We start from the raw sequence: 26,549 nt of genomic DNA, 5'->3' as shown, positions 1-26,549 counted from the left end.
GTTGCGAGTACAACATAGCATGTATCGTTTGTGTAAGTATTACAAGTATCAGGCAGATATGTTTTGATGTTGGTGGTGGTGTACGATGGCTGCAAACCAATTTCCTTTGTCTGACTCTTGATGCACGAACAAAAACACAACAAGTGCTTGTGGGGGTACTTTAGACCAGCTGGTAAAAACAGGAAGTGACTGCGCAGAAGAGAAACTTTTGGTCAGAGCTGCAGTAAAAGTATGAACAGTGTTTCACAGCGTTTCCCTTCAACTAAGAGTAGTGAGACAAAAAAAAACCAAAACAGAAAACACATTTTCACTGACCAATAATTACATTTGCAGTTGGCTGGAACTTCCTATTTTTTCCACTTTTGATGTTAAAAAAAACTATTCTAGTTATTTGTAATTGTAGAAAATGCCAAGGGCCAATACAAAAAAATGGCAGTATATAGGTAAAATAAAAGGGAAGGCAGTGTACTCCTCGTGCCACAAGGGGCAACGTTTCTTAGGTTTCTGGAAAGTAAATAATGACTTAATATTGGTACAAATATAAAAATATATTTTATTATCAAAACAAAAGTGTGGTTTCAGGATCAGTTACACAAACTAGAGCACATTTTGCATTGCACACATTGACGAAACATCAATTTAAGACAATTTTTATAACACAAGCACATGATCCCAGAGCCTTCATCATTTGAAGAAAAAAAATAAGTCTACAAGAAACACAGCACTTCAAAATATGCTTTAAACCAGTGGTCCCCAACCTTTTTTGTCTTTAAAAAATACAATCATGTGTGCTTACGGACTGTATCCCTGCAGACTGTATTGATCTATATTGATATATAATGTAGGAACCAGAAATATTAATAATAGAAAGAAACAACCCTTTTGTGCGAATGAGTGTGAATGAGTGTAAATGGGGGAGGGAGGTTTTTTGGGTTGGTGCACTAATTGTAAGTGTATCTTGTGTTTTTTATGTTGATTTAATAAAAATTTAAAAAATAATAAATTCTTTTTTAATTTATTTATTTTTAAGCTTGTGCGGCCCGGTACCAATCGATCCACGGACCGGTACCGGGCTGGTTGGGCACCACTGCTTTAAACCACAAAATAAATTAATATATTGAACTCATCAGTAAAATGTTCTTTTCAGAAAAAGTTACCTTACATTTTTCTATGTAAATTACATTAAACATACCGGTAATCGAGTGTTGTCCTGGGAGGAAGAATACACACAATTTAATGTGTAGACACCTTTTAAAAGCTGCAACAGTGCTGAATAAGCATTATTTTGCATTCATTTCAGTCTCATTTAAGATAACTTTCAAGTAAAAAAACCACAATCAAGTGCAAGTGACCATTTCAAAACCAGTATTTGTTCAGGAGTAGTATTTTACTCACACTCGTTTTTTAAAATGACTAAGAAAAAAACCCTCACTAATCGTTCTCATGAAAATGTACATCATGTAAATACACACAAAAGGTTTGTGGACTTGAACTGTTTTGCACCCTTGCATGTTCACTACATAACAGCACAGGCAAAAACCGATAATGTATAAACATCATTAAATATGCAGAAGGTCTTTGGCAAACATTTCAAAATATGGATGAGCGGTAACCCAATGGTGACCAATATGTTGCACACGGTCACTGTAAACTGTAATATTACGGTTGAACCAGTCTAAGGAGGTATTATTAATACATTGTTATTGCACACGGAACAAAACCACTGTGTCATGGCAGAAAAAGACTTACCAAAACCTTGCTATGTTTTTAAAAACATGCCTAATGGTGTGGACTATCTGCTGGGAGCCAACGGTAAACAGCAAGAGATTTCTTACCCGAGTGGCCCCCTGACAAGAAATCAACAATCAGTTAAGTTCATCTTCAGCTGTAAAACATCCAGAGGCCGGCAAACAGCAGGTTGGTGCTCAGGCTGGCGAATAAAAGCAGCATCCAAACTTGACCTGTCTTCACGTCTGCGGAAGTCAAAGAGAACAGCAGTCATTATAATCCATCATTATTTCACTCACTTTATTATCTTCTATATCAGGGCTATTTCAACCAAATGATGCAATCTGCTAATTTGCATAACTGACCACAGGATACATGCACATGGAATGGTAGTGAACGTTGCAGAAGAGAGACAAATGAAAGCAAAATAAATATTTGTTTAGAACTGCAAATTACATTTTAAGAGTGCACATCAAATATCGAACCGATAACTGTTGGGCCGTTATGAGGAGTTATGACGTCACACCTTGAGCTGCAGCTTTTGATTATTTTAGTAATTAAGTAATCTCTCGATTGGTTTGTTTGATTAATGAAGTATTTGAATAAATTACACTTTATACCCTCAATGTGTATTTCAGGGAAAATAGTTCAAATAAACATTTCGGCTGGTCATAACCTTCATTTGTTCTGAACATCACCAACATTCTAATTTTACTTTGAACATGTACAAATTGATTAATGTAAAATATAAACCTCTCCCCTGTTTGCTGCACCCGCACACCACCGCTCTCATGTGTGCTCTATTGCACCGGCCGTAAGAATACTATGTCCGCCTATTTAAGGTGCGGTCTGGATTTCATGAATTTTTCTTAGTTACACTAATTAAAGCAGGCCTGGGCAATTATTTTGACTTGGGGGGGCAAATTTAGAGAAAAAAATGTGTCTGTGTATATCTATTTTTAGGAACAGTAATATAAAAACCTCACAATATCTGCTTGAATGCTAAAAACGTTATGACAGACCCCCTTACAAAACGGAATAGAATTACAATTTTTTTTACTGAATGAGACACCCAGAATGTTCATGAAAATAAATAATGTGTGATTAACAATATTAACTATGAACGATAAAACACTGAATATTGACAACATATGAACGTCACACCCCCTCTCGATCGACATATTTTACAATCAAGCGAAACGCAACAAAAATGCAACAAACACAGCGAAATATGAACGCGAAGGCTAAAAAACCCCAACCTACTATCTGATATATCACTAAGCTTTAGAACTTTGTTGTAAAAATCTCCTTCCGCGTCTGTTCCTGACACCCGCATTTCAGATTGGCCGCTCTGGAAACACTCTGTGGAAACACTCCCCACCCACACTGCTTGGTGCCTCGTCTGAGCTGCTGTGACTTAGATTACCATAGTAACTAATTAGATTACCATAGTAACTAGAATATTCTTATTTAACATCATATTCTTATTCTCTGGCAGAAAGGTGTAGTGCGTATGAGATATGTTAAGAAGTGGAATTACGACACATATGCAACCTATTAAACAGAGTTGTAAAAACAAGCTACATTAATGTTATTCACTAGGGGTGTCAAAAAACAAAAAAAGATTTTCGACTTAATCAATATTCTTATTTGTAACAATTCTTAATCGATAAAAAAAGATACGATTTTAGATGTTTTTTTTCCAATCTGTCCTGTTCAGCTTAGCCACTCAGGCAAATCATATTGTTGAAGTAGATGCTCATATCTGCTGTACAGATTTACTTTAGAAAAGAGAAATGTTGGATACTTCTCTTGTTGCCTTATTTGTATTTGACTTTATTAAATGTTTGGGTGGAAATGTTATTAAACAAAACCAGTTTTTATTTTAATTAATATATATATTTATCAGAGCTGTTTATCTAAGGTATGGAGGAATGTAGTTAAGCATAGAACTGGCACCTAATGTTATTAAAAAAAGTACTGATTGTGAATCAAGAATAGATTCTGAATCAAATCGCTACCCCCAAGAATCGAATCAGATGGTGTCCAAAGATTATATTATTCACTAGCCTAATATTTAACACTCCACTGTACGGTTATGATTTTTTTTCATTATGCTGCATGAACTGTTAAAAAAGTATGTCACCCAACCACCATTGAAAACAAGGTTTCTTTAACGGCAGGTATCGCCACACATACTTCCACTTTGTGCCACAACTCCACCGGCCTGTTTTGATAAGCAAGATGAGTATGTGGTTTTATCTTGCTACACGTCGTTACAAGCTAAGAGGAAGAGAAAACAGCAGTGGCAGTTTGGAATTGGTAATTATATTTAAATACATATTTTGAATAGGATAGACTTTTTTTGTCCACTTCAACATTAAACATACGACCTACAGACATGCCTGGGAAAACATAAGATACATCTGTCTAATAACAGTTGTTTGTGATCGGTTATTAAATGTATATGACTTTTTTGTGAGACATTAATTATGTTAAAATTAGGGATGTGAGCACCCTTTGAGGGAAAAAAAGAGGAACATTTCTATCAGCACCAAATGCTGCCACGCCAACCCCGAAATAAAATTTTGAAAATCCAGACTACATTTCCTGCAACTGGGTGCATTTTTACACTATATTTTACCGTATTTTTCGGACTATAGAGTGCACCGGTTAATAAGCCGCATCCACTAATGTCGTAAATTGATAATACTAACACAGACACTCGTAAATATGTTAGCATATTAGCTAATTCGAACAACACTTCCTTAAAAACATTACAATAGCACGTACAAATATGCATGAAAACACTCCTACAGACATCAGACAAGGAACACTTTAGTATGTAAGAATTGTTTTAGTTATATTCTAAAACTTACAAACGTTGCTTAGAGTGATGAATGAAGAATCGATATGAGCAGAAACACTATGGACGACTAGAAGACAAAGCACTTCTACTTCCGGTTGAAAGCTCTAAAAAGGTGCACCTGCAGTGAGCAAACTCGTCTAAAAGACAGCACCATAGCACAAACAATAACACACCTTTTCAGTGTCTTTGCTTGGTTTTTTTGAAAACCATTTACATTATAGCCATCAGCGAAGAAAACAAATATGGATTAGCCGCACCGTTTTAAAGGCTGCAGGGTTCAAAGTGCAAGTAAAAAGTAAATGGTAAATGGGTTATACTTGTATAGCGCTTTTCTACCTTCAAGGTACTCAAAGCGCTTTGACACTATTTCCACATTCACCCATTCATAAACACATTCACACACTGATGGCGGGAGCTGCCATGCAAGGCCCTAACCACGACCCATCAGGAGCAAGGGTGAAGTGCCTTGCTCAAGGACACAACAGACGTGAGTAGGATGGCGGAAGCTGGGGATCGAACAAGGCGCACCCAGGTTGCTGGCACGGCCGCTCTACTAACCGAGCCATGCTGGATTTGCGGTATTTTTACCTTCAGATCTATTCTCATCGACTAACCTCTTTTGGCTGTCTTTTTGACACTTACATGTCCCATGTAATGTACCACAGAATTTTAAAGTTTTTTAATAGAACATTTATGACATTAAATGTATTTTTGAAAATGTAAAGTAAAATTCTGTAACATGCATGCAAAAAATTCTGAAAAACGTTTCCCATTTTGCAACTTTATTCTGTAACCACACCCCCTCGGGTAATGTACTTCTGGTGATGTGACCTCTGTTTACAATCCGTTATGTCAAAAATATATCTTCTCGCTCGCTACTAATTAATACTCTAGCACTACAACCGGTTTGGAACTAACAGTGTTCGGATTGTAATCATCCAAATACAATTAGCAGCAAAGTATACAGTCGTCAGTCAACGTTGTAGCTTGGAGAACGAACAGAGTCGACAACCAGTAAGCTAGCTAGATGGTTCTCTAACTAGCGGTTCTGTTTCAGTGCTCCTGATTGTCTCCCCGTCCTGAAACTCAGTGCGGCATTTAGGCAAGAGGAAAAGCGAGTACCTGTGGCTGAGGCGAGCGCTCAACAAATTGTGTTTAGATCATATTTTTATTGATATTTCTTTAGAAAACGCACAAGCAATATTTAGACGCGAAAATGAATGTTTAAAAAAGGCGATTTCCACGTTTTTGCGGACATTTCACATGCCTGTAAAATGTGGCTTAGTTGTATTTGGTACAGATCATTCCAATAAGAAAACAGAAATGATGTAGAAAAAAGCCCTCAGTCTGTGCATACAGCCAAATAATTTTTAAAGTAAATTATTGCATTTCGTTCTATTGTGTGGCACCTTGACACAAGAATATGTTGATTGACAGTCTAAAAGTAACATGTGTTCTTTTCACTCTTTTTGCATTTTTTTGGTATAAAGTATAACAATTTTGGAGAATAAAATTGCAATTAGGTTTTTTCCTCAAACTTGGGCTGCCCTGTGATCTATGTCGCTGTAGGTGCGCCACTCTCTATTGGAGCGATCTTGCGAAAACAAACTATGTATCGTTGCAGCCCTAATATGCATTAACAATGCGCCTTAATTTATATTAATTGTATTTTTATTTGTTCCTTTACATATTTCACCAGAAAACAGAACGGAAACAGTGGACTGCACTGCATTTGTTTATCATGTAGGCGCCTGGCATGAGGCACACTTCCTGTCCCTCACTTTAATGTGTACCGTTAAGGAACATAAGCCAAACTGGAGGTTCTGTATCAAAAATACATGTAACGTCTTACTCTGAGAGGGGGCGCTGTTTTCTGGCATCGGCGTGGTCGTGCCAACCAGACAAGTTAAAGACCCCGAGGAGTTGCTCTCTTTTGCCTTCATGCCGCCGTCTTCGCGTATCGAAGCCAAATCTGCAACATTGTGACACAAAGCAAACAATGTTAAAAGTGCCATTTATTTCAATACAAAAGTATTATAATAGTATTAATTTACACTATAGTAAAGATGGGTTGCATATAACGTCATGTCCGTTTTTCTTCTTCGCGGCTTAAAACACATGATGGTCAACTATCTTGAGCGTAACATTTAAACAAGTGAGAGTGAGTGTGTAGTTTGAGCAGAAAATTCCCTATTGCTGTTCTGTTTTTTGGTGTTTCAGTTGTTTAGATAGAGATAGGAAAGAGCTTTCATAGAGTGCCGAAATAAGTGGTTCAATAAGGTAAAAAGTGTGTAGAAGGAAATGGCTCTTAAAAATATCACTTTCATCATGTTGTGGAATACAATCGGACCATTCTCGTGTCTGCAATGATCCCTTTGTAAAATCTATGAACATTTTAATTGTATGAGAAACTTTCCACTACTACTACTATATAGTTAGTGTTTGAGAGCAGAACTAAACGTAAAGAAAGGACAAGAGATCACATTAGTTTGTGTTATTTTGTATTTGCTATGCTCAAATACAACTACGAAAACCTGGTTGTGCAAATAAAATAATATCATGTTAAGTCTTAGTAATAAATATTGTAATTGTTGGTTTAATCCACCGTATTTTTGTTGTCGATTTTCATGACAGAAACTAAAAGCTTAGTTGTTGTACAGGAAAGCCAAGTGCTTCATCCGAAACAGATGACCACATTATAGTGTCTCTAGTGGCATTTTATAGCATCAAGAAAATATCCTTAATAGTATTATTAAACTAGATGAATACATCTCTCGTAGGTTTAACAGCATGCTAAATCTTAATATCGCTAGCAAACATTGCTGAACAGGGACATCTATAACTAAATAATAAGACCAAATATAAACTTTACACCATAAAAACAACTGCAGACATTACTTGTGGATAAGACTAATATTTGTAGCAAAAAATCAACTGCACAAACAAACTAATCTTTTTGATCATTAGCGTCACCATCACAGCAGCACGACACTCGTTGTCAAATACGTTACTTAGCGATGCACGAATAAATCCAACATTGTCTTTCATGGATTAATGTTACATTTGTGCACCCCACAGATGTAAATGCATGATGTGCCTCCAATCTTTTCAATCCTTCTCAGTGTCGAAGGAAGCTTGGTCGAAGAGTGTACTAACATCTTGGTGATGGTTTAAATCTTTCAAAGATTATTTTTCTTTAGATTGTATGAATCCACAACATCCCATTTTAAATATTTTTTATGATCGCTTATATATTTGCTTCTAAACCTTTCAAAATACGCCCAAATGTGCACTGATGCAGGTAAATAAACAGTAGCCTAATGAGACTCTAGACCAGGGGTCGGCAACCTGCGGCTCCGGAGCCGCATGCGGCTCTTTGACCACTCTGATGCGGCTCAGCTGCATACTTGCCGACCCCCCGATATTCCCAGGAGACTTGTGGATCTCAGTGCCTGTCGAAGAAATCTCCAAGGGCAACTATAATCCTATTTTCACTCTAATCACTAAATAAAGGGCATGCCCTAAATGCACTGCAGTAATTGTCCTCTACAGCATTTACTAACAGCGTGCCAACCCGGCCACATGTTGTATGTAGCTTGAACTTGCACACGTAGGAGACAGCAAAGCATACTTACTCATCAGCCACACAGCTTACACTGACGGTAGTGTAACACAACACAACCAATACCCAGAATCCCATGCAGCCCTAACTCTTCCGGTCTAGATTATACACCCCCGCTACCACCAAACCCCCCCACACATCAACCCTCCCCCCCTCCGTGCGTCGGTTGAGCGGAAGAGTTAGGGCTGCATGGGATTCTGGGTATTTATTGTGTTGTGTTTATGTTGTGTTACAGTGCAGATGTTCTCCAGAAATGTGTTTGTCATTCTTTTTTGGTGTGGGTTCAAAGTGTGGCGCATATTTGTAACGTAACAGTGTTAAAGTTGTTTTTGTACGGCTACCGTCAGTGTAAGCTGTGTGGCTGTTGAAGTAGTACGCCTTGCTGTCACTTACGTGAGCAAGCTGAAGCTGCATTCTACATGTGGTCGAGCAGGCACACTGTTGTGGCAGACTGTAGTGGGCTCCAAAAGCAGTGCCATCACGCCCTGATATTCGGGAGTCGACCGGAAATAATGACAGGATTGGCAAGTATGACGCTATCAAACGCCATTCATTCAAAACTCGCGGACCGCGCTAACATCAAATTTCCATATTAATTAAATTTCCATATTAAGGTGCGTGCCGGTGCGTGTGTCTGAGACCCCTGGTTAACATAGCACAAAGCAATTTAAGCTTTGTATGCGTTGTTTTTCATTTTAAATTTAAATTTTTTTTTTGTGGCTCCCATTATTTTCTTTAATTTGTGAAACTTGCCAAAATGGCTCTTTGAGTGGTAAAGGTTGCCGACCCCTGCTCTAGACCATCGCTTGAAACCCGGAAGTCCCTCTAGGTCATGTGATTGCAACCCAGCTACCAGAGTGGTAAATGTGCATTTCTGAATCTAAATAGGAGACACAAATGATTGATTGCTGTACTCACCACTCTGACTCTGGAAGAGGGACATGTCAGGTGAAATGCGTCCACTGTAAACAGAAGTCTGGTCTGCAGGGAGAAAATGCGACGAGGACACCAGCGGGGACTTGAACGTGGACTCCGTATCGATTGAGTAGAGCTTTGGTGGTTTCTGGCAGTTGAGGTTGAAGCGCGCCGGGCTAATGAGAGGCCGACGTTGTCTGGCCGAACTCGAGCTGGATGTCCCCGAGCCGTCCACTGAGGGAGTCGGCGAAGGTCCAGGCGATGATGGGCGACTACACGACTTCATTGAAAAGTAGTCTGTGGGATAACAGTGGTGAGACAGTATTAAATAAACAACCGCATACAACCGAAATAGTAGAAAAACAATAGGCTTAAGTGTCTAGTATTATGCTTCCTTTCACCCATTGTACCCAATTTTAAGCCAGTGCTAACCTTGTATCTGTCTTATTCAATGTTTACTATGTTAATCCTTGTGTAACCTTAAGATTGACTATACACACTAACTCCTAGGATCCAAAAGCTCATACAAGTGTCAAAGACGCATTTAAAAAAAAAAAAGCTTTTAACACTTGAAATCTTTTAACAACTTCAGATAAATCTATTGATAGAACGTCTATCATTTATGCTATTGACGTTATTGAAGGGCTTTTTGTCAAAGAATAACAAGGTTTCATAACTTGAAAATGCAAAATATGCAATATTGCTAAAAAAGTGTTGCGGTGTGCAATATTAGACAACATTGATTGTGATACAGTAGACTAAAAAGATACATTTTAAACTGCCTACTGAGCTACAATGAGATAGAAAGCAGACAGGACTTGGTTGAATATATTGAGTTCATACAAGTATTTTATATATGCAGTATCTGCCATGTAATATATACAACTGCCCAAGATCATTTTCATTGCAATTCAGCTGTTAAATGGAAGTTTAACTCATCGAAGTTGGTTGATAAACTTGTATGAGAGCTAAACTTGTATTTAAAACTAGGTAGTGTGTTCTGAAATAGGAACCACTGTATGATGCATGTCAATACCTGAGGAAGGGGAGTCTTTGTAGAATGAGCCTGGCTTACTTCCACTGAACAAGTACCCTGAATCTGAAAGACAAGATTTAATATACACACATTTATGGTCAAATAACATTTTAAAGGGAGACTGGGTCAGCATCAGTAAAAAGAAAGATAGGACCAAATTAGGCAAATATTGATGAGCCATAACAATGTTTTTCTTTTCTTTGACATGACACTAGGGCTGGCCAAGCAAGTGTTAATCTTTTCTGCCTCCTAGTGGCAAAAAATATACATGCAGCTTTGGACCCAAAAGCCCTCCTAAGCACGATCACAGGGGAAGGATTTAGGGAGGAGGTCATTGCAGAGTACCTGTCCTTGTGAAGGTGGAGATAGTGCCGAGGCAGAGGGCGCTGCTAAGACGACGAGGCAAGGAGCAAAGGCGGTCCTTGCGTTTTGGGGGAGTCTTTTGCTGGTTGACAAGTTTGGAGATGTTGGGAGGAGGCGAGGGTACGAAGGAGCGTATCATTTCTGGAGTGAGCAGAGTGGGCTGATTGTTTAGGGATCGTGCTGAAGAACCTGAGAGGTATCTGCAAAACAAGAGCAGCGACAATCTACTACCTGGAGTCAAATAACATTTAAAAAAAAAACTATGAAGTGGATTTATTTGCATGTTATTCTACAAACGTTTATGGCAAGAGCTGTCCACTGTTGTGAGCTTTGTTAACAGCGATGCTGAGATGACAGCTGTTGGTCAGCTTTGAACAACTGCTCACTGCCTGTTGAACAAATTATGCTTGCCAAAGCAGCTTCAGTCTTTCAGTTCCACAACCAATGTGGCAGATGCAAGGTAACTATTCAAAGTCCTCTAAATTTATGAAAACAACGCTCATTTGTATTTTTTAAAGACCACTTGAAGAGCAGGGTTTCCATTTACCGTACATTAAATAAAAACAAGACACTCACTTAGATATGCAGTTTATTATACGTACACACACTCACAGCAAGTTTTACTACAAAGTCTTGATAAATAATAGTTGTAAAAATCCACACTTCAGCATTCAGAAAACACAAACTGGGTGACAAACAAGCAACCAAAACTGCCTGGCTGCAAATGTATAAAGTAGTATAAAAGTCAAACTCAGTGTGGAACATTTTTAACATTCTTGGTAAGCTTCACATAGTGTTCAGGTGTACAACAGTGCTATAAATAATTAAAAAACCTTCAGTTCATTAGTAAAAAAGGTAGTTCTAGAATCCAATCAAAACACAAATGTGTTTGTCGTATCAAGATATAGCTACATTAGGTGTCAATAAAATTAGTGCTTCTAAAATTTCAAGTTCATCACACAGTGCACAAACAACCATAATACAGCTGATGTTGTTTGAGACAACTACAACCAACAATTATTTCATCCATCTTCTGAAGAGACTACTATAGTCAGTGTATAATTTGTATACCCTTATAGATTGACTGTCCTCTGAAAATAAGTCAACACAGAGCCATTGTTGTCTTCAGCTGGCAAAACAAATGTGCCGATGTTGTTGGTAGGGTCATGATCTAAAGCTGCATAAGTGCTGCCAGCACTGGAGAGAGGTGGTTTATTCGAGGAAAACATGAATTACAAGTTGTACTGGGATATTATGAAGCCAAATATTTAGACAATCTGTGTGTTGACTTATTTACAACACATCCCATACAAGCTGTACACCGGCTACTCTAAGTTACATTCAAGTCTTATTTATATGGAATTGTCCCTGGAGAAGATATGAAATAACTATTGAGTTTATATGACTCAAAAGACTGACCCCATGCACCTTTACCAACAGGTCATTTGAAGAAATGTAACATAAGGTAAGTCTGGCACAATGCATATAACATATTTATGTAATGTCACATTCAGTCTGGAGAAGTTAGTTTAGTGTGTGGAACACAAATATAATATTGAAAAAGTTATTAAATGGCAATAAAAAACGCTAACTAGTAGGGGGGCCCGATACAACTTTTTTACTTCTGAAACAATATTGATATTGAAGCCTTGAGTATTGGCCGATAACAATATTGATATGATAGCAGTACAAAACATACATACTTTTATTATGCTAAACAATACTTAATCAAGTGAAATTACTGTGACAGAAAATATATGGCAGGTATGAAAAACACGAAGCTATTTATCATTACCTGCCTGGAACGGACTTAAGCTGTCTTGAAGTTGAAGTTCACGGGTAGATCATCATTAGGTGATGCTCAATGACGCAGTAAATTGAATGATGCGGACACAATTGTTACTGGATGCTTTCTAATATGCTTCTGCCTTGGAGACTTTGTATTGAAGTAGTATGAAAGTATAACATGTTATACTTGTTTATATTGACATGTGTTTTAGTCTGTAATACTGTTCAATTAAGGACACGTATTACTTGTCTAGCTTGTGTGCTAGGCTGTTGTGTGGCTGCTAGCTCGTAGTAGCCTATAGCCTATGTATCATGTTGAACTTGGGTAAATGACTTCACTAAAATGCAACAAAATACCAACGTTGTGTGCTTATTGGAGAACATTTAAATGTTCGAAATTTAGATGTTTAGAAATATCGGATTCTTGTTTTTTTTTTGCCGACAGACCGATATGGTCTGTGAATTGGGACACCCCTACTAAGTATCACATTGACTGGAAAGTCAGTAAATTGTAATAAAGTGGAACATGGGCGACATGTAAATATATTAAAAGAAGTGCCTTCTATGTCAGAGCATTGACAAAAGAAGGCAGCAAAAGAAAAGCAAAGAGAAGACAGAAAAGTCAAGAACTGTGTATTTGTTCCAAATGACAAACAAAGCAACACACGTACAAAACACATACTAAACGCTACATTTTGCAGGAAATATTGACCTAAATTATAGTATTACATGTACCAAACACTGAAAATGGCCAGAAGTGCCTGAAGGGCTACTACAGAGGACGGATTAATTTGGTTTGGTGTGAACCAAGTAGTGTGCGTTTGTGATCGGCATAAAATGTATTATTCTTTTTCATGAAAATTGGCTTACACTGATGGGGCTGATTGATCAGCACATCCCTAATAATTTAGTATCTTTATGCTTTGGTACTGTGCTGTCAGCCCCCTTAAGTGTGTTTTTAAAACCTTAATTTCTTTAAGACTCATGATTAATGAGATCGATGACAAAATATTGTAGATTGGCATGAAAACATCACTCACAATCTCATCCACTTGTCATAAAACTTTTTAAAAAGTTTCATAATACAGGTGCTTTGTATTTTTTTTGCATGTCCCTCATGAAGAATGAATATGTAACAGAACAGTGAAAGAACATCAAAAGATCAAAATCCTGCATGGATGACGATGACAGAAGATGAAAAAGAAGAAGAACGCAAGCACAATATCAGCGCGGAGAGTCTGACCTTCGGTATTTTCCTCTTCGTTGACCCAGCGGGTTGCGCGTTGCTATGGCGGCAGCAAAGCTGACAATGCAACAGATGGCGGTGGTGATGTGCTTGGTTGTGTCCATCCAGCTTGACGCATCAATCCCCACAAACTCTGCCAGCATGTACCAACACAGGACAAGGAACCACAGCACAGAGGACACTGCGTCGATTCTCCTTAACCTGAGAATATGACCAGTTTAAGAGGACCCTTCTTTCATTACACTTTGATAGCAGGATTGAATTTACCTGGCAGGTCCTGCCAAGAGGACACCGGTGAGACACGTAGACACACCGACACAAACGACCACCATCTGATTAGCTTGTCCGTAGAGCCATAAGATCTTGGCATAGTCGACAAGAGCCAATGGGAGGAGCTCCAGCAGGCCTCCGTCGCTCTTATTGCTGCTGTCAGACGCATTGTGGGTGGAGGGTTTGGGAAGATTCAGCTTTCCACTTGATGCGGCTGGCTGGTCGGCAGATGGATAGACAGATGTCGCAAGGAGGAAAGCACACATGAGCGTGGCGAGGCATCGCAGGAGTACCACTCCAAGAGGACAAGAGGAAGAGAAAAAGCCCTGTGGAAAAATAACAGAACACTTTAATCGTGGAAAACAGTCTACTTTAAGATGGGAAAAAGTTACACTAGAGATGTGCCGATTGATTTGCCATCGATAAGTGTCTTTTTTCGGAAAAAAAATATTGCCAAATAATGCCTTTTAATGCCGATCACAAACGCTGATCCCTTCTGGCTAATTTTTATTTTTAGTCCCCCCCAGCTGACAAGCGGCTTTTCCATACACAGCATGAAACTGGTCCCATAAGTTAATAATAATCACCTCTGTTACGGCAAATAAACTACAATTCCTAGTATCGTTATCACTGATGGACAAGGCTAATAAACATGTTACACATAGAGAGCAAGCCAGGAGCAGCTACGCTAACCACTAAGCTGGCTTCAAACAACACCAAGAACTAAGTGCTTAGAAAATTTCAAGTAGATTTAATATTAAGAGTCTCGAGAGAGGGTAATACATCAAAAAATGTTGCCCTGTCAGCAATGTCACAGTCAATGCAACACATGTAAGAGGAAGGCGGCTTGATCCATAAATTGGTGCTGTCATTACCAGAAATAGTATTAGTATACAATCAATACACGAGTAATTAGAAACAGTAGATATTTTTCTTTACGCAATAATTTTGTTGTCGTTTTTGTTAATGTTTACAAACTCGGGGAATAATTCCTGGGACACAGGAGGACTTTGATGGCCAATACTAAAGGATTTAAATAAGTAGTAGATAGTAGTTTTTACTTTTGCTTAGTTATTGTGTACTGTCTATTGACTTTGTTTTAATCAAACAATTGTATGAAATAAAAAGAAAATAAGGAGCTGGTTTAAATATTGTGTTGATATTGTTACACTTTCAATAGCACGAACCATTAATAAATGAAAAATGTACAGTTATTACATTTGATCAGTATTTATATCGGTCGATCTCACTCATGGATGATTGGTATTAGAATTTGCAGCACAAACATTGACCGGAACATTCCTAATATGTATTGACTCGAATATATGATTACCCATAATAAAAAATTACATCTCTTTTTCAAGACCCATTTTTGGAAAGTATTCCATATTAAAAAAAAAAGAGAGGATATTTTCTTCAAATTGTGTTTTCAATATCAGTTAAAAAAAGCAATAAAAATATATATCTTATTTAATAGCTGCTCGACAGTTGTTTGATGATTAGACTTCATTGAACACTGGTATTTTTCCATCCATCCATTTTTTACCGCTTATTCCCTTAGGGGTCGCTGGAGCCTATCTCAGCTACAATCGGGCGGAAGGCGGGGTACACCCTGGACAAGTCGCCACCTCATCACAGGGCCAACACAGATAGACAGACAACATTCACACTCACATTCACACACTAGGGCCAATTTAGTGTTGCCAATCAACCTATCCCCAGGTGCATGTCTTTTGGAAGTGGGAGGAAGCCGGAGTACCCGGAGGGAACCCACACAGTCACAGAGAGAACATGCAAACTCCACACAGAAAGATCCAGAGTCCGGGATTGAACCCAGAACTACTCAGGACCTTCGTATTGTGAGGCAGACGCACTAACCCCTGTTCCACCGTGCTGGTATTTTTAAATAACATAAACCCCCCAATATGTGACAAATTGTCTTTCGAAAAAATGGTAAATTCCGCTTTAAGACAAATTATATAGGCTCCAGCACACCCCACGACCCGAAGAGGTAGAAAATGGATGAATGGATGGATGGGATGAGAATCTTTAAAAGGAGAACTACACTTTTTCTTGGAATTATGCCTATCGTTCAACATCATTATGAAAGACATGACCACGGATGTATTTTTTTATATGCATTCCAAGTTGTAAATAAACAAATAAAAGTCAGTTTACAGCAGAGCCAGTAGAAGGTGCTCTATTCCGCCCATAAAACCCAGTAAGTAACCATCCAAAACCGGCAACAATACTCCATTTACATTTCCGGACTTGAATATCAACCAAGTATAAGTGATATTGTTATTGTAAGCGTGAACGCAGACAAACTATTTATAGCAGCTTCGTGATCACTACCTTATTGGCTATGTTGACATCATTGGCTGATGAGCTGCTTCCTCACCTCGGTGCTCATGAAAGGTTATTCTATATCATAAATCATGCATCTCATCTTGATAGTAGAAAGTTGGTACACTTTGACAGCCAATTTAGACCAGGAGGCGAGAATGACAAAGAGACGCTTGGTTGCACCCCCCTTTTTTCCAGGGGAATTAAGAGTTATTCTTAAACGGTAAATGGGTTGTACTTGTATAGCGCTTTTCTACCTTTTTTAAGGAACTCAAGGCGCTTTGACACTATTTCCACATTCACACACACACATTCACACACTGATGGCGGGAGCTGCCATGCACGGCGCTAACCAGGCCCATCAGGAGCAAGGGAGAAGTGTCTTGCTCAAGGACACAACGGACATGACTAGGATGGTAGAAGGTGGGGATTGAACCAGTAACCTTCAGATTGCTGGCACGGCCACTCTACCAACTTCGCCACGCCGTCCTTAATTTTAAACGGGAATATAACAACATATTAGTCAGCATACCAATGACAGCAGACGTTGTACAGTAAGTGATATTTTATGTTTGTTGGTTCTCATGAAGTCTGCAGTTAGGAGTAATCAGTGATGTTGAAAAAAAAGAAGTTGTAATGCGTTTATGAAATTGATGCGCGGTTTGCTTAAAATTGGCAAAATATGTAAAAATTATAAATGATCCCATTACATATATATTTACAGCATGTATATAAAACCTTAATAAAGGTGTTTGGATGTTGTAAGGGCTTTATGGGCAGAATAGAGCGATTCACATAGGCTCCATTGTAAGCGGACTTTGATTGTATTCATTTACTATTGAGAATGTATAAAAAAAAAAAAACATACGTGTTCTTGTCTTACATAAGGATTGCGAATGATAGGCAAAATTCCAAAAGAAGCGCTTTGACTGAATCTTTTGAACCCGTTCCAATGCCAGTGTTATATAAAACAGAATGCTGTTTGGAAAGCATGAATGTACCAGTTGCTCAACTTTCCATAACTGATGTCATGTAGTCCTTCAGACTGACAAGAGATACAAAATGAATCAAATTTTAATCACAATGAAGATTTTGGCTGCCACAATTGAATGAAGGTGATCGTCCGCTGTATATTAAATCACAGCCCACGGCAGAAGGAAAGCAATAGTGGCTCATCTTTAAGCCTTGTGAAGCAACTCCCACTCAAGCCAGACGATTTTCTGTATGAGTACAGAGCTTCATGACCACGCCGACATTAATGAATATAACCCAGGCTGCTAAAGCCGGTCGCCTTGTTTCACGGCCCAGACTTCTGTGGCGTCTAGCATGGCGTGTATCAAAGAACGCACTGCTGTCAGACAGCGACAGGTGTTGACGTCTGCACAACACACTGCTCTGTTTGTCTACTTGGGGTTGCACTAGCAGGACTAACAGCTAACCATTGTGTAAAAGACAGTTTGGAGACACTTTTTGTTCAGGTGCCAACACTTCTCGCAGGCCCAAAAACTAGGTCATGTGGGGGGTGTCCATTTGATGACGCAGAGGCCACTTGCGGAATATGCCTTTTTTTTATGGCCCGGAAAAACAAAAGCAAAACAAAACAGCCAAACTTGATAAATGGAGCTAAGTCTTTATGTACTGTTATCTAGTTCGCATATTCATGTCACAGCTTGTGTATATCTATATGTTACCCTCTATCCATTACACCTAGTTTGTAGAATTCTAAATACTCTACTCAAATGATTTATTCCACATATACATATTTAAATACTGTATACAGGTTAATACATTTCTGGATTTGATGTTAATGTTAAACATTTCATAATCCTGTATTCTTTTATGCATGTGTAAAGACAAAGTTAATGGTAACCTAAAAGATTCAAAAAACATCATGTAATAAAAAAAAGAACAAAATCAAAGATAATTGTCTTTAGATATATGTATAAAGTTTATTTAGCCTTTTTATAAGATTTTACATGATGACTTCACATTCAAATGCACGCAGTAGATTGCCAACATAAGGAATAATCGTGATTCCTAAGTATGATTTCAATATTGATAATAAATTATTGTAATTATTATTTTGGCCATAATTGTGCACCCCTTATTCAGACTGAAAACTAATAAATCCACAGAGTATTTGCTGGCTGCAGCCAAGTAGTGCACTCCATTTTGGCCTAATTGCTTCAAGACATGATCAATTCCACACAATTGATTACGTCACTTAATTGATCGCTCGAGTATTACTGTATGGATTATACATCTACATTTTTAACGAAAACCCAAATAAATGTACTCAAAAAAAATCTTATCACTTTTACCATCATATTTGTACATATTGTATTTGCTGATGTTGCTCTATTGTTGTTGTTATTGTTGTTTTTGTCTCTCTGTCTTATCCTCCTCTTGTCCCTACAAGTTTCCCCTCTGTCTTCCTTTTTTTCTCTTTCTATCCCCTTCTGCTCTGGCCCGGCTGCACCAAATGATAATATAAATACATTTAATAAAGTCAAATACAAATAAGGCAACAAGAGAATTATCCCACACTTCTCTTTTGTAAAGTAAATCTGAACAGCCGACATGGGCATCTACATCAACTATATGATTTGCCTGAGAAGCTGGACAGGACAAAAACAAAAAAATTCTTACAGGTGAAAGCTTATTCCAAGTACTTTGGCTTTGAATTTCATGCATCATCACCATTCATTCATTGGTTTTGCACAGGACATTACGTATTGGCAGAAGTTCTGTCCCTGTACTGCCAAGTGTACTTACCTTTATGAAGCCCTTAAGAGAATCTTGGGTGCGTTTAAGCTGATTGCTGAGCAGCACGGTCCTCAGCTGGCGATTCTGATACTTGATGTAGTAGTCCACTGCTGCCTGACACGGCCTGCACAGCTTGTAGTGTTCCTCCAAGTGACACTTGTACGCGTCAATCTCCTCGTCATAGTTGCCCTAAAGTTAAAAAAAAGATTTAAAGATCTTAATTTTCTTCTGCAGTCCGAGTAGCAGTAAAGCGATGGTTTAATACGTACGTCATCCTTTGGCATGAATGAAGACAACAACTTGATCTTAGTTGACTGGTTGTGATTGCACTTCCTGCATAGGAGCATCTTAGAGTTGACCCATTGCAGTTTACCAGGAGATGCTTGGGCAGGAAGACTACCAGACACACCATGGTTCAGATCTTCTGTGTACTGGGCCGGAATGGGTTTGTTGTAGTCCCCGTTCTAAAAGAAAGACAAGCTTAGTTCAGTCATGTGACAACAGCTCCTTTCCCACCACGGGAAAAGTTCAGTTTTGCAAACAATAATAAACAATAACAAAAACTACAAGATGTTTTGAAAATAAAAATTATTGATCGAACCACCTTATACTAATAATTTAATCATATCGCATATTTAATCCTAACCCTTTTCATTTCATAGCAATTTCTATTCAATTTGTTTGTACTCCAACAGTAACAGCAATGAATAAATAAATGCGTAAATAAATAGACAAGTAAATAAACATCAAATACATTAATAAACAATAAAAGTTCTCATGATTATATAGTTATGTAACTTATGGTTCACACAATAAATGAATAAGATTATCTATTTTTTTAATAAGATTCAAAATATTTATCAGGATTTTTCTTCTTTGTACTTTGTAAAAACTTTGAGTTTGAACGGTTTCTTAAAATAGATCATATTTCTACCTTAATTTAATTGTTTGACTTAGCATTTTTTAAAAAGTTTGAAAATGGAAAAAGATAGGGGAAAAATATTTATTTTTGTTTTAGTATGTTTTTTGTTTAAGGACAAACATGACACAAACCTTCCCAATTGTTAGAACGCCCACTGTCTGTCTAATATGTTTGTGTGTGTGCTTCACTGATAAGAGAGTATTTGGTGAACATCGTTTTGTCTTACTAATTTTGGCGGTTCTTGAACTCACCATAGTGTGGACTGTGACGAAACATGTAAAATCTTCCACTCCTTCTTTGTCTCATTTTGTCCCCCAAAAGTTTAATGTTGTGCGTGAATGCACAAAGATGCGCTTTGTTGATGTTATTGACTTGTTGGAGTGCTAATCAGGCATATTTGGTGAGTGCATGACGGCAAGCTAATCAATGCTAACATTCTAATTGGGCTAGCTGTATGTACATATTGCATCATTATGCCTCATTTGTAGGTATATTTGGGCTCATTTGATATCCTTTACTTTTATCCTTTTTGTATATCATTTAGTTTTAGCATGTCTCATGACACATTATTTGTATGTAATATTGGCTGCATTTCAGATAGTTGTTTGTGTGCCATGTTGTTCAAGACCACACAAACTTTACCTGGCTTGCCAAAGATTGTAATAAATCTATTAAAAGAAGACAGCCTGCCATTTCCTTTAACTTGGACACACACATCTATACTTTTGGCCATTAAAAGACAGTCATTTCCAGGAGTTATCTCACCTTCTGAGTAGCCTCTGATTTACTAATGGTTTCTAATGTTGTAAAAATGTGTAGAATATTCAATTTAAACATTTCTGTCAACGAAGATTTGCTTCAGCCTGCGACACTACATTTTGATAGTAGGCTATTATAGCTAATATAGACACTTACATCATGTGTTGCCTTCATTATAAGACTTATATACAGCTTTTCATTTTTTGCGGCTCCAGACAGATTTGTTTTTTGTATTTTTGTTCCAATACGGCTCTTTCGATGTATTGGGTTGCCGACCCCTGGACCAGGGACTTCTCTGAGATGATGGCTTTCTGGCCATACTGGACAAATTTGCAAGGATCACATTTTAACCGCGGCATTTGCAGCGACTGCCCTTGTCATTTGCTGTAATGCCCTAAAAATTTACCAACATTTACGGCAACAACATGCCTTGACCGCCCTTGACTTTTTGCTTGTTAATGCAGTAGGGATGTAACAATAAACGGCATAATGATAGACAGCGGTAAAATTACAGACGGTTACTAACGACGTTTAAATTTTTATTTACCGAAAATCTGTCATTTAGTAATGCCTTTTAGGCAACTGAATACTGAAGCGCCGCAGAGTATGCGCATGCACACTTGAGCCGTTCGGCTCGAGATCCATGGACTTTGTTTTGAGAATGCTCCCTCCTAGCTAACAGAGCCGATCGCGTCGTTTCAACCGCTTCTACTTTTGTGGAGTCTCGATGTGCGATTAAGAGCGCAAGGAGGAGAACAATATTTGATGTTGCAGTTTCATTTTGAATGTGCAGCTGGCGTCCTTCCGCCAGCTGCTGGCACTGAGAGTTACCATGCATAAGGCGATGTGTCAGGAACGTTGTCACAACTTGTTTATAAAGTCTGTAAGGCAAGGCGAGGCAACTTTATTTGTATAGCGCTTTTCATACACAAGGCAGACTCAAAGTGCTTCACAGACAACAAAGTGAAATGAAAGAAAATAAAAGCAAAATTAAAATGCAGATAATAAAAATAAAAACAGTGCGGACGTTAAAAGTTAAAAGATTAAAAGATTTAGCTGAAAGCTAAGGTGAACATGAAAGTCTTCAGTCTAGTTTTAAAAGTAGTCAGAGTTGGGGAAAGTCTGACATCTTCAGGAAGTTTATTCCAGCTATTTGTTGCATAGTGACTGAATGATGCGCTCCCTTGATTTGAGTTTACTCTGGGAATCGCTAACAGATTGGTCTCAGATAATCTTAGTGATCTAGAGGGCTTATATAGTGGGAGCATATCAGTGATACATTTCGGCCCTAGACCATGTAGTGATTTATATGTGAGCAGGAGGATTTTGAAATCAATTCTCTGATGTACAGGGAGTCAATGTAAGGATTTAAGAATTAGTGTAATGTGCTCACATTTTTTGGTCTTTGTTAGAACTCTAGCAGCAGCGTTCTGAACAAGCTGCAGCTGCCTGACAGTTTTTTTGGGAAGACCTGCAAGGAGACCATAACAATAGTCTAGCCTACTGGTAATAAAGGCATGTACAAATTTTTCAAAGTCTTGAGCTGACATGAGCCCTCTAAGTCTTGTTACATTTTTGAGGTGATAGTAGGCCGATTTTGTTACTGATTTGATGTGACTGTCGAAATGTAAATCAGAATCTAAAATAACCCCAAGATTTCTGGCTTTATTTGAGGTTTTCAGGGAGAGTGATTGAAGGTGTTGGATGACTTTAAACCTTTCTTTTTTAGCACCAAAAAAAATTATCTCAGTTTTATCTTCATGTAGTTGTAGGAAATTTTGGCACATCTAGTGTTTGACTTGCTCAATGCACTGGCACAGAAGATCTATGGGGCGATAGTCATTTGGTGATAGCGCTACATAGATTTGGGTGTCATCGGCATAGCAATGATGGTCAATGTTATTATTTTGCATGATTTGTCCTAGTGAGATCATATAGATGTTAAATAAAGTCGGCCCCAAGATTGAACCTTGGGGGACTCCACACGCTTGGTTGGTTCTGATACAAAGTCACCAATGGAAACAAAATAGTTCCTATCTTGTAGATATGACTTGAACCAGCTTAAAACTGTGCCTGAGATCCCCACCCAGTTTTCCAACCTGTCCAAAAGTATTGAAGTGAAGTGAAGTGAAGTGAATTACATTTATATAGCGCTTTTCTCTAGTGACTCAAAGCGCTTTACATAGTGAAAACCCAATATCTAAGTTACATTTAAACCAGTGTGGGTGGCACTGGGAGCAGGTGGGTAAAGTGTCTTGCCCAAGGACACAACGGCAGTGACTAGGATGGCGGAAGTGGGGATCGAACCTGCAACCCTCAGGTTGATGGCACGGCCACTCTACCAACCGAGCTATACCGCCCCATTGAGTGGTCGACAGTGTCAAATGCAGCACTGAGGTCTAATAGCATTAATACTGAAGTTTTGCCAAAGTCTGTGTTTAGACAGATGTCATTTATAACTTTAAGAAGGGCCGTCTCTGTGCTATGAAGAGGTCGAAATCCTGACTGGAAGTTGTTGTGGCAGCCAGTAGAAGCCAAGAAGTGATTTAGTTGTTGGAGGACAACAACTGCTTTTTTAGAAGAGGTTTAATGACTGCAGTTTTGAAAGCCTTTGGGAAATTGCCCGATTGAATAGAATTATTAACTATTTGCAATACGTCTGTTGATAGGCAGTCAAAAACATTCTTAAAGAAGTTGGTAGGTAAAACATCAAGGCAGCAGGTGGATGACTTTAGAGCTGTCACCGTTTCCACTAGAGTTTTAGAGTCTAAGGCATTAAAGCTTGTTTGTTTATTGGGATGGTCACTCGTCCTTTATTTAACTGCTAACTTTGTTAGTGTTCCAATAACATCAATACTAGCTAAAATGTTTTGTTATCTCATCGAATTGAACGCTGGCTGAGTTGTCCGTGAGGCACAAAGATTGTGTGTTAGATGTGAGGTATCACTCTTTATTTTTGTTGGCCAACTGTTGCACTGAAGTACATGGTTGTTGCTGAAGAACAAAGCTTGTTTATTTGACTTTATCTTCATTAGCCAAACTGCTTTGTGTTTTATATTGATATAAAAAAGTAAACACCATGTTTTTTTTTACATTACTTGTTTTTTTTTCATTCCACAAATTAATTACTTTAAAAACCATTCATGTGACAGAGCATTTTGTTAATGTTTTATGCTGTATAATTCCTATATGACATATTTCTACTCAAACTCTCAATGGAGCTGTCCTGATACAGCATGTACATGTACACACATTAGTACATGTAAATGTACATAACTTAAAAAATACCTCTCTTTATGAAAATGTAAAACTAGAGATAAAGGCATCATGTATTAAAAAACGCTGATACTATTCAAATATTTGTCCTTAAATATATAGATCCAGAATGTAGAGCATTTTTATTAGATATTACAAATTACATGATGGCATTCACGCCCCAACACTGTTTTACCAAACATAATGAATAGTCATGATTAATAATTGTGATTTCAATATTGATAAAAATAATCTTAATTATTATTTTGTCCATAATCATGCAGTCCTATGTATAAGACTTGACCTCATATATTAAAATTTTTTTTTATCTATATGGACAAAAAGTGCAGTTACGTCTTATATCCATAAGATGCCATCTTGCAAATTTTTCACATTTATTTTTATTTATTTATAGTAGGGATGTCCGATAATGGCATTTTTGCCGATATCCGATATTCCGATATTGTCCAACTCTTAATTACTGATACCAATATCAACCGATACCGATATAAACCGATACCGATATATACAGTCATGGAATTAACACATTATTATGCCTAATTTGGACAACCAGGTATGGTGAAGATAAGGTCCTTTTAAAAAAAATAATAAAATAAGATAAATAAATTTAAAAAAAATTCTTGAATAAAAAAAGAAAGTAAAACAATATAAAAACAGTTACATAGAAACTAGTAATTAATGAAAATGAGTAAAATTAACTGTTAAAGGTTAGTACTATTAGTGGACCAGCAGCACGCACAATCATGTGTGCTTACGGACTGTATCCCTTGCAGACTGTATTGATATATATTGATATATAATGTAGGAACCAGAATATTAATAACAGAAAGAAACAACCCTTTTGTGTGAATGAGTGTAAATGGGGGAGGGAGGTTTTTTGGGTTGGTGCACTAATTGTTAGTGTATCTTATGTTTTTTATGTTGATTTAATAAAAAAATAAAATAAAAATAAAAAACACAAAAAAATCAAAAGATACCGATAATAAAAAAAACGATACCGATAATTTGCGATATTAAATTTTAAAGCATTTATCGGCCGATATTATCAGACCTCTCTAATTTATAGTATTATTTTGTTTCTGCCATATTACTTTGTTTATAATGCTTGTGTTGCTTTCATATGCACATTCAGCTTTCTACAGGTATACATTTTGAGTGTGTGTGTTTAAAAAAAAACAACATTTGTTTAAAGGATTTCAGTATAAGTAGTTTTTGAAAATTTTGAGCAAAAAAATCACTGCGATAATAATAACCGTGATAAGAAATGTTCACATATGTATATACATGCGCTTTGGAGCCCCTGCCTCGAAAGAAAATAATATTTGCCTTGGTGCCTTTCCAACTTGTTTTGGTGCCCTAAAATATGACCCCTCTAAGGCAACACTTACCGTGACCTTAAAAAGTTAAAATTTGAGGCCTGGATTTCACTGACTCTTGAAAATTGGTTTTTAATCCATGCCATTAAGATCACTAGGAAATATTTTACTTGAATGCCCGGATTAGGGCTGCAACAACTAATCGATTATAAAAATAGTTGGAGATTAATTTAGTCATCGATTCGTTGGCTCTATGCTACGCGCATGCGCGGAGGCTACTTTTTTTAAATTTTTATAAACCTCTATTTATAAACTGCAACATTTACAAACAGCTGAGAAACAATAATCAAAATAAGTATGGTGCCAGTATGCTGTTTTTTCTCAATAAAATACTGGAAAGGCTAGAAATGTAGTTTGTCTCTTTTATCCGATTATTAATCGAAGTAATAATCGACAGATTAATCGATTATCAAATTAGTTGTTAGTTGCAGCCCTAACCCGGATATATTGGTGGTTAAGTGGGCCGTTGACAAGAATGTTGCACCTTAGTGAAGAAGTGTCACTTACGTCCTGGAAGCCATTGTACTGGTCACAATTCGGACAGTCCCAGCAGTTCCTGTTGCCATACGGAACTACAGTGTCCTGGTTGCAGAACCAGCAGTTGACCTTAACATTCAGGGGCTTCTTCCTGTAAAGACATTGCATTTGTCAAGAGTTCCACAGCAAATTTAACGCTATAATAATGATTACAACTCTTGAAGTATCCAGAATAAACACCACCCTCACACAGTATTTGACTGCAGAAATACAAGCAAACTGTAAACGGCGTGGTTCGGTTGGTAGAGTGGCCGTGCCAGCAACTTGAGGGTTCCAGGTTCGATCCCCGCGTCCGCCATCCGAGTCACTGCCGTTGTGTCCTTGGGCAAGACACTTTACCCACCTGCTCCCAGTGCCACCCACACTGGTTTAAATGTAACTTAGATATTGGGTTTCACTATGTAAAGCGCTTTGAGTCACTAGAGAAAAAGCGCTATATAAATATAATTGACTTCACTTCGCTTGTTGTATGAGGAGCACTGATAGTAGCATGCCATGTTGTTACCTGTTAGCAAGCTTGTAGATGAGCGCGCCACCCGCCACAAACGCCGTAGCGCTGCACAGCACTTGGGGATATTGTTGGACAAAAACGTTTAACGTTTCCATTTCGGCAACGGTATAAGTAGTTTTGCTAAAAACCGAATAGATAAGTATTTTTTCCAGCTTATTTAATGAATAAGGACTACGGAGACAACGCGGTAAGAGCCCTTTTTGTATACGCCCATGTGCC

The 26,549-nt window shown here is 37.8% G+C and overlaps 1 protein-coding gene across 2 annotated transcripts; it reads right to left on the bottom strand.

Annotated features, from left to right (window-relative positions):
- Window positions 1-533: 533 nt before the first annotated feature.
- On the bottom strand, window positions 534-26,549 carry tmem201 (transmembrane protein 201). Of its 2 annotated transcripts, XM_062054291.1 has the most exons (11): window positions 26,325-26,549; window positions 25,790-25,910; window positions 19,219-19,413; window positions 18,959-19,138; window positions 13,835-14,163; window positions 13,565-13,768; window positions 10,516-10,733; window positions 10,171-10,233; window positions 9,138-9,431; window positions 6,450-6,569; window positions 534-1,973 (listed from the first exon to the last, which is right to left on the bottom strand). In XM_062054291.1, the coding sequence occupies exons 1-11, from the start codon at window positions 26,423-26,425 to the stop codon at window positions 1,882-1,884; spliced, it is 1,917 nt and encodes a 638-aa protein (XP_061910275.1). In that variant the 5' UTR covers window positions 26,426-26,549; the 3' UTR covers window positions 534-1,881. The 2 variants fall into 2 exon arrangements, with proteins under 2 accessions (XP_061910275.1, XP_061910276.1); XM_062054292.1 differs by lacking the exons at window positions 534-1,973; window positions 6,450-6,569; window positions 9,138-9,431; window positions 10,171-10,233; window positions 10,516-10,733 and having other exon boundaries at window positions 11,147-13,768.

This window comes from Entelurus aequoreus, linkage group LG07 (assembly GCF_033978785.1).
Source record: "Entelurus aequoreus isolate RoL-2023_Sb linkage group LG07, RoL_Eaeq_v1.1, whole genome shotgun sequence".
In the NCBI taxonomy this organism is placed as follows: Eukaryota; Metazoa; Chordata; class Actinopteri; order Syngnathiformes; family Syngnathidae; genus Entelurus; species Entelurus aequoreus.
The sequence above is the reverse complement of the archived record's forward strand: the minus strand, read 5'-3'. Positions and strand labels throughout refer to the sequence as shown.

Coding starts and splice junctions, on each gene's coding strand:
- tmem201 (XM_062054291.1), bottom strand. CDS start 26,425: ATGGAAACGTTAAACGTTTTTGTCCAACAATATCCCCAAGTGCTGTGC. Junction 25,911..26,324: donor ATCTACAAGCTTGCTAACAG/GTAACAACATGG, acceptor ATGTCTTTACAG/GAAGAAGCCCCTGAATGTTA. Junction 10,734..13,564: donor CGAAGAGGAAAATACCGAAG/GTCAGACTCTCC, acceptor CTTGTTTTGCAG/ATACCTCTCAGGTTCTTCAG.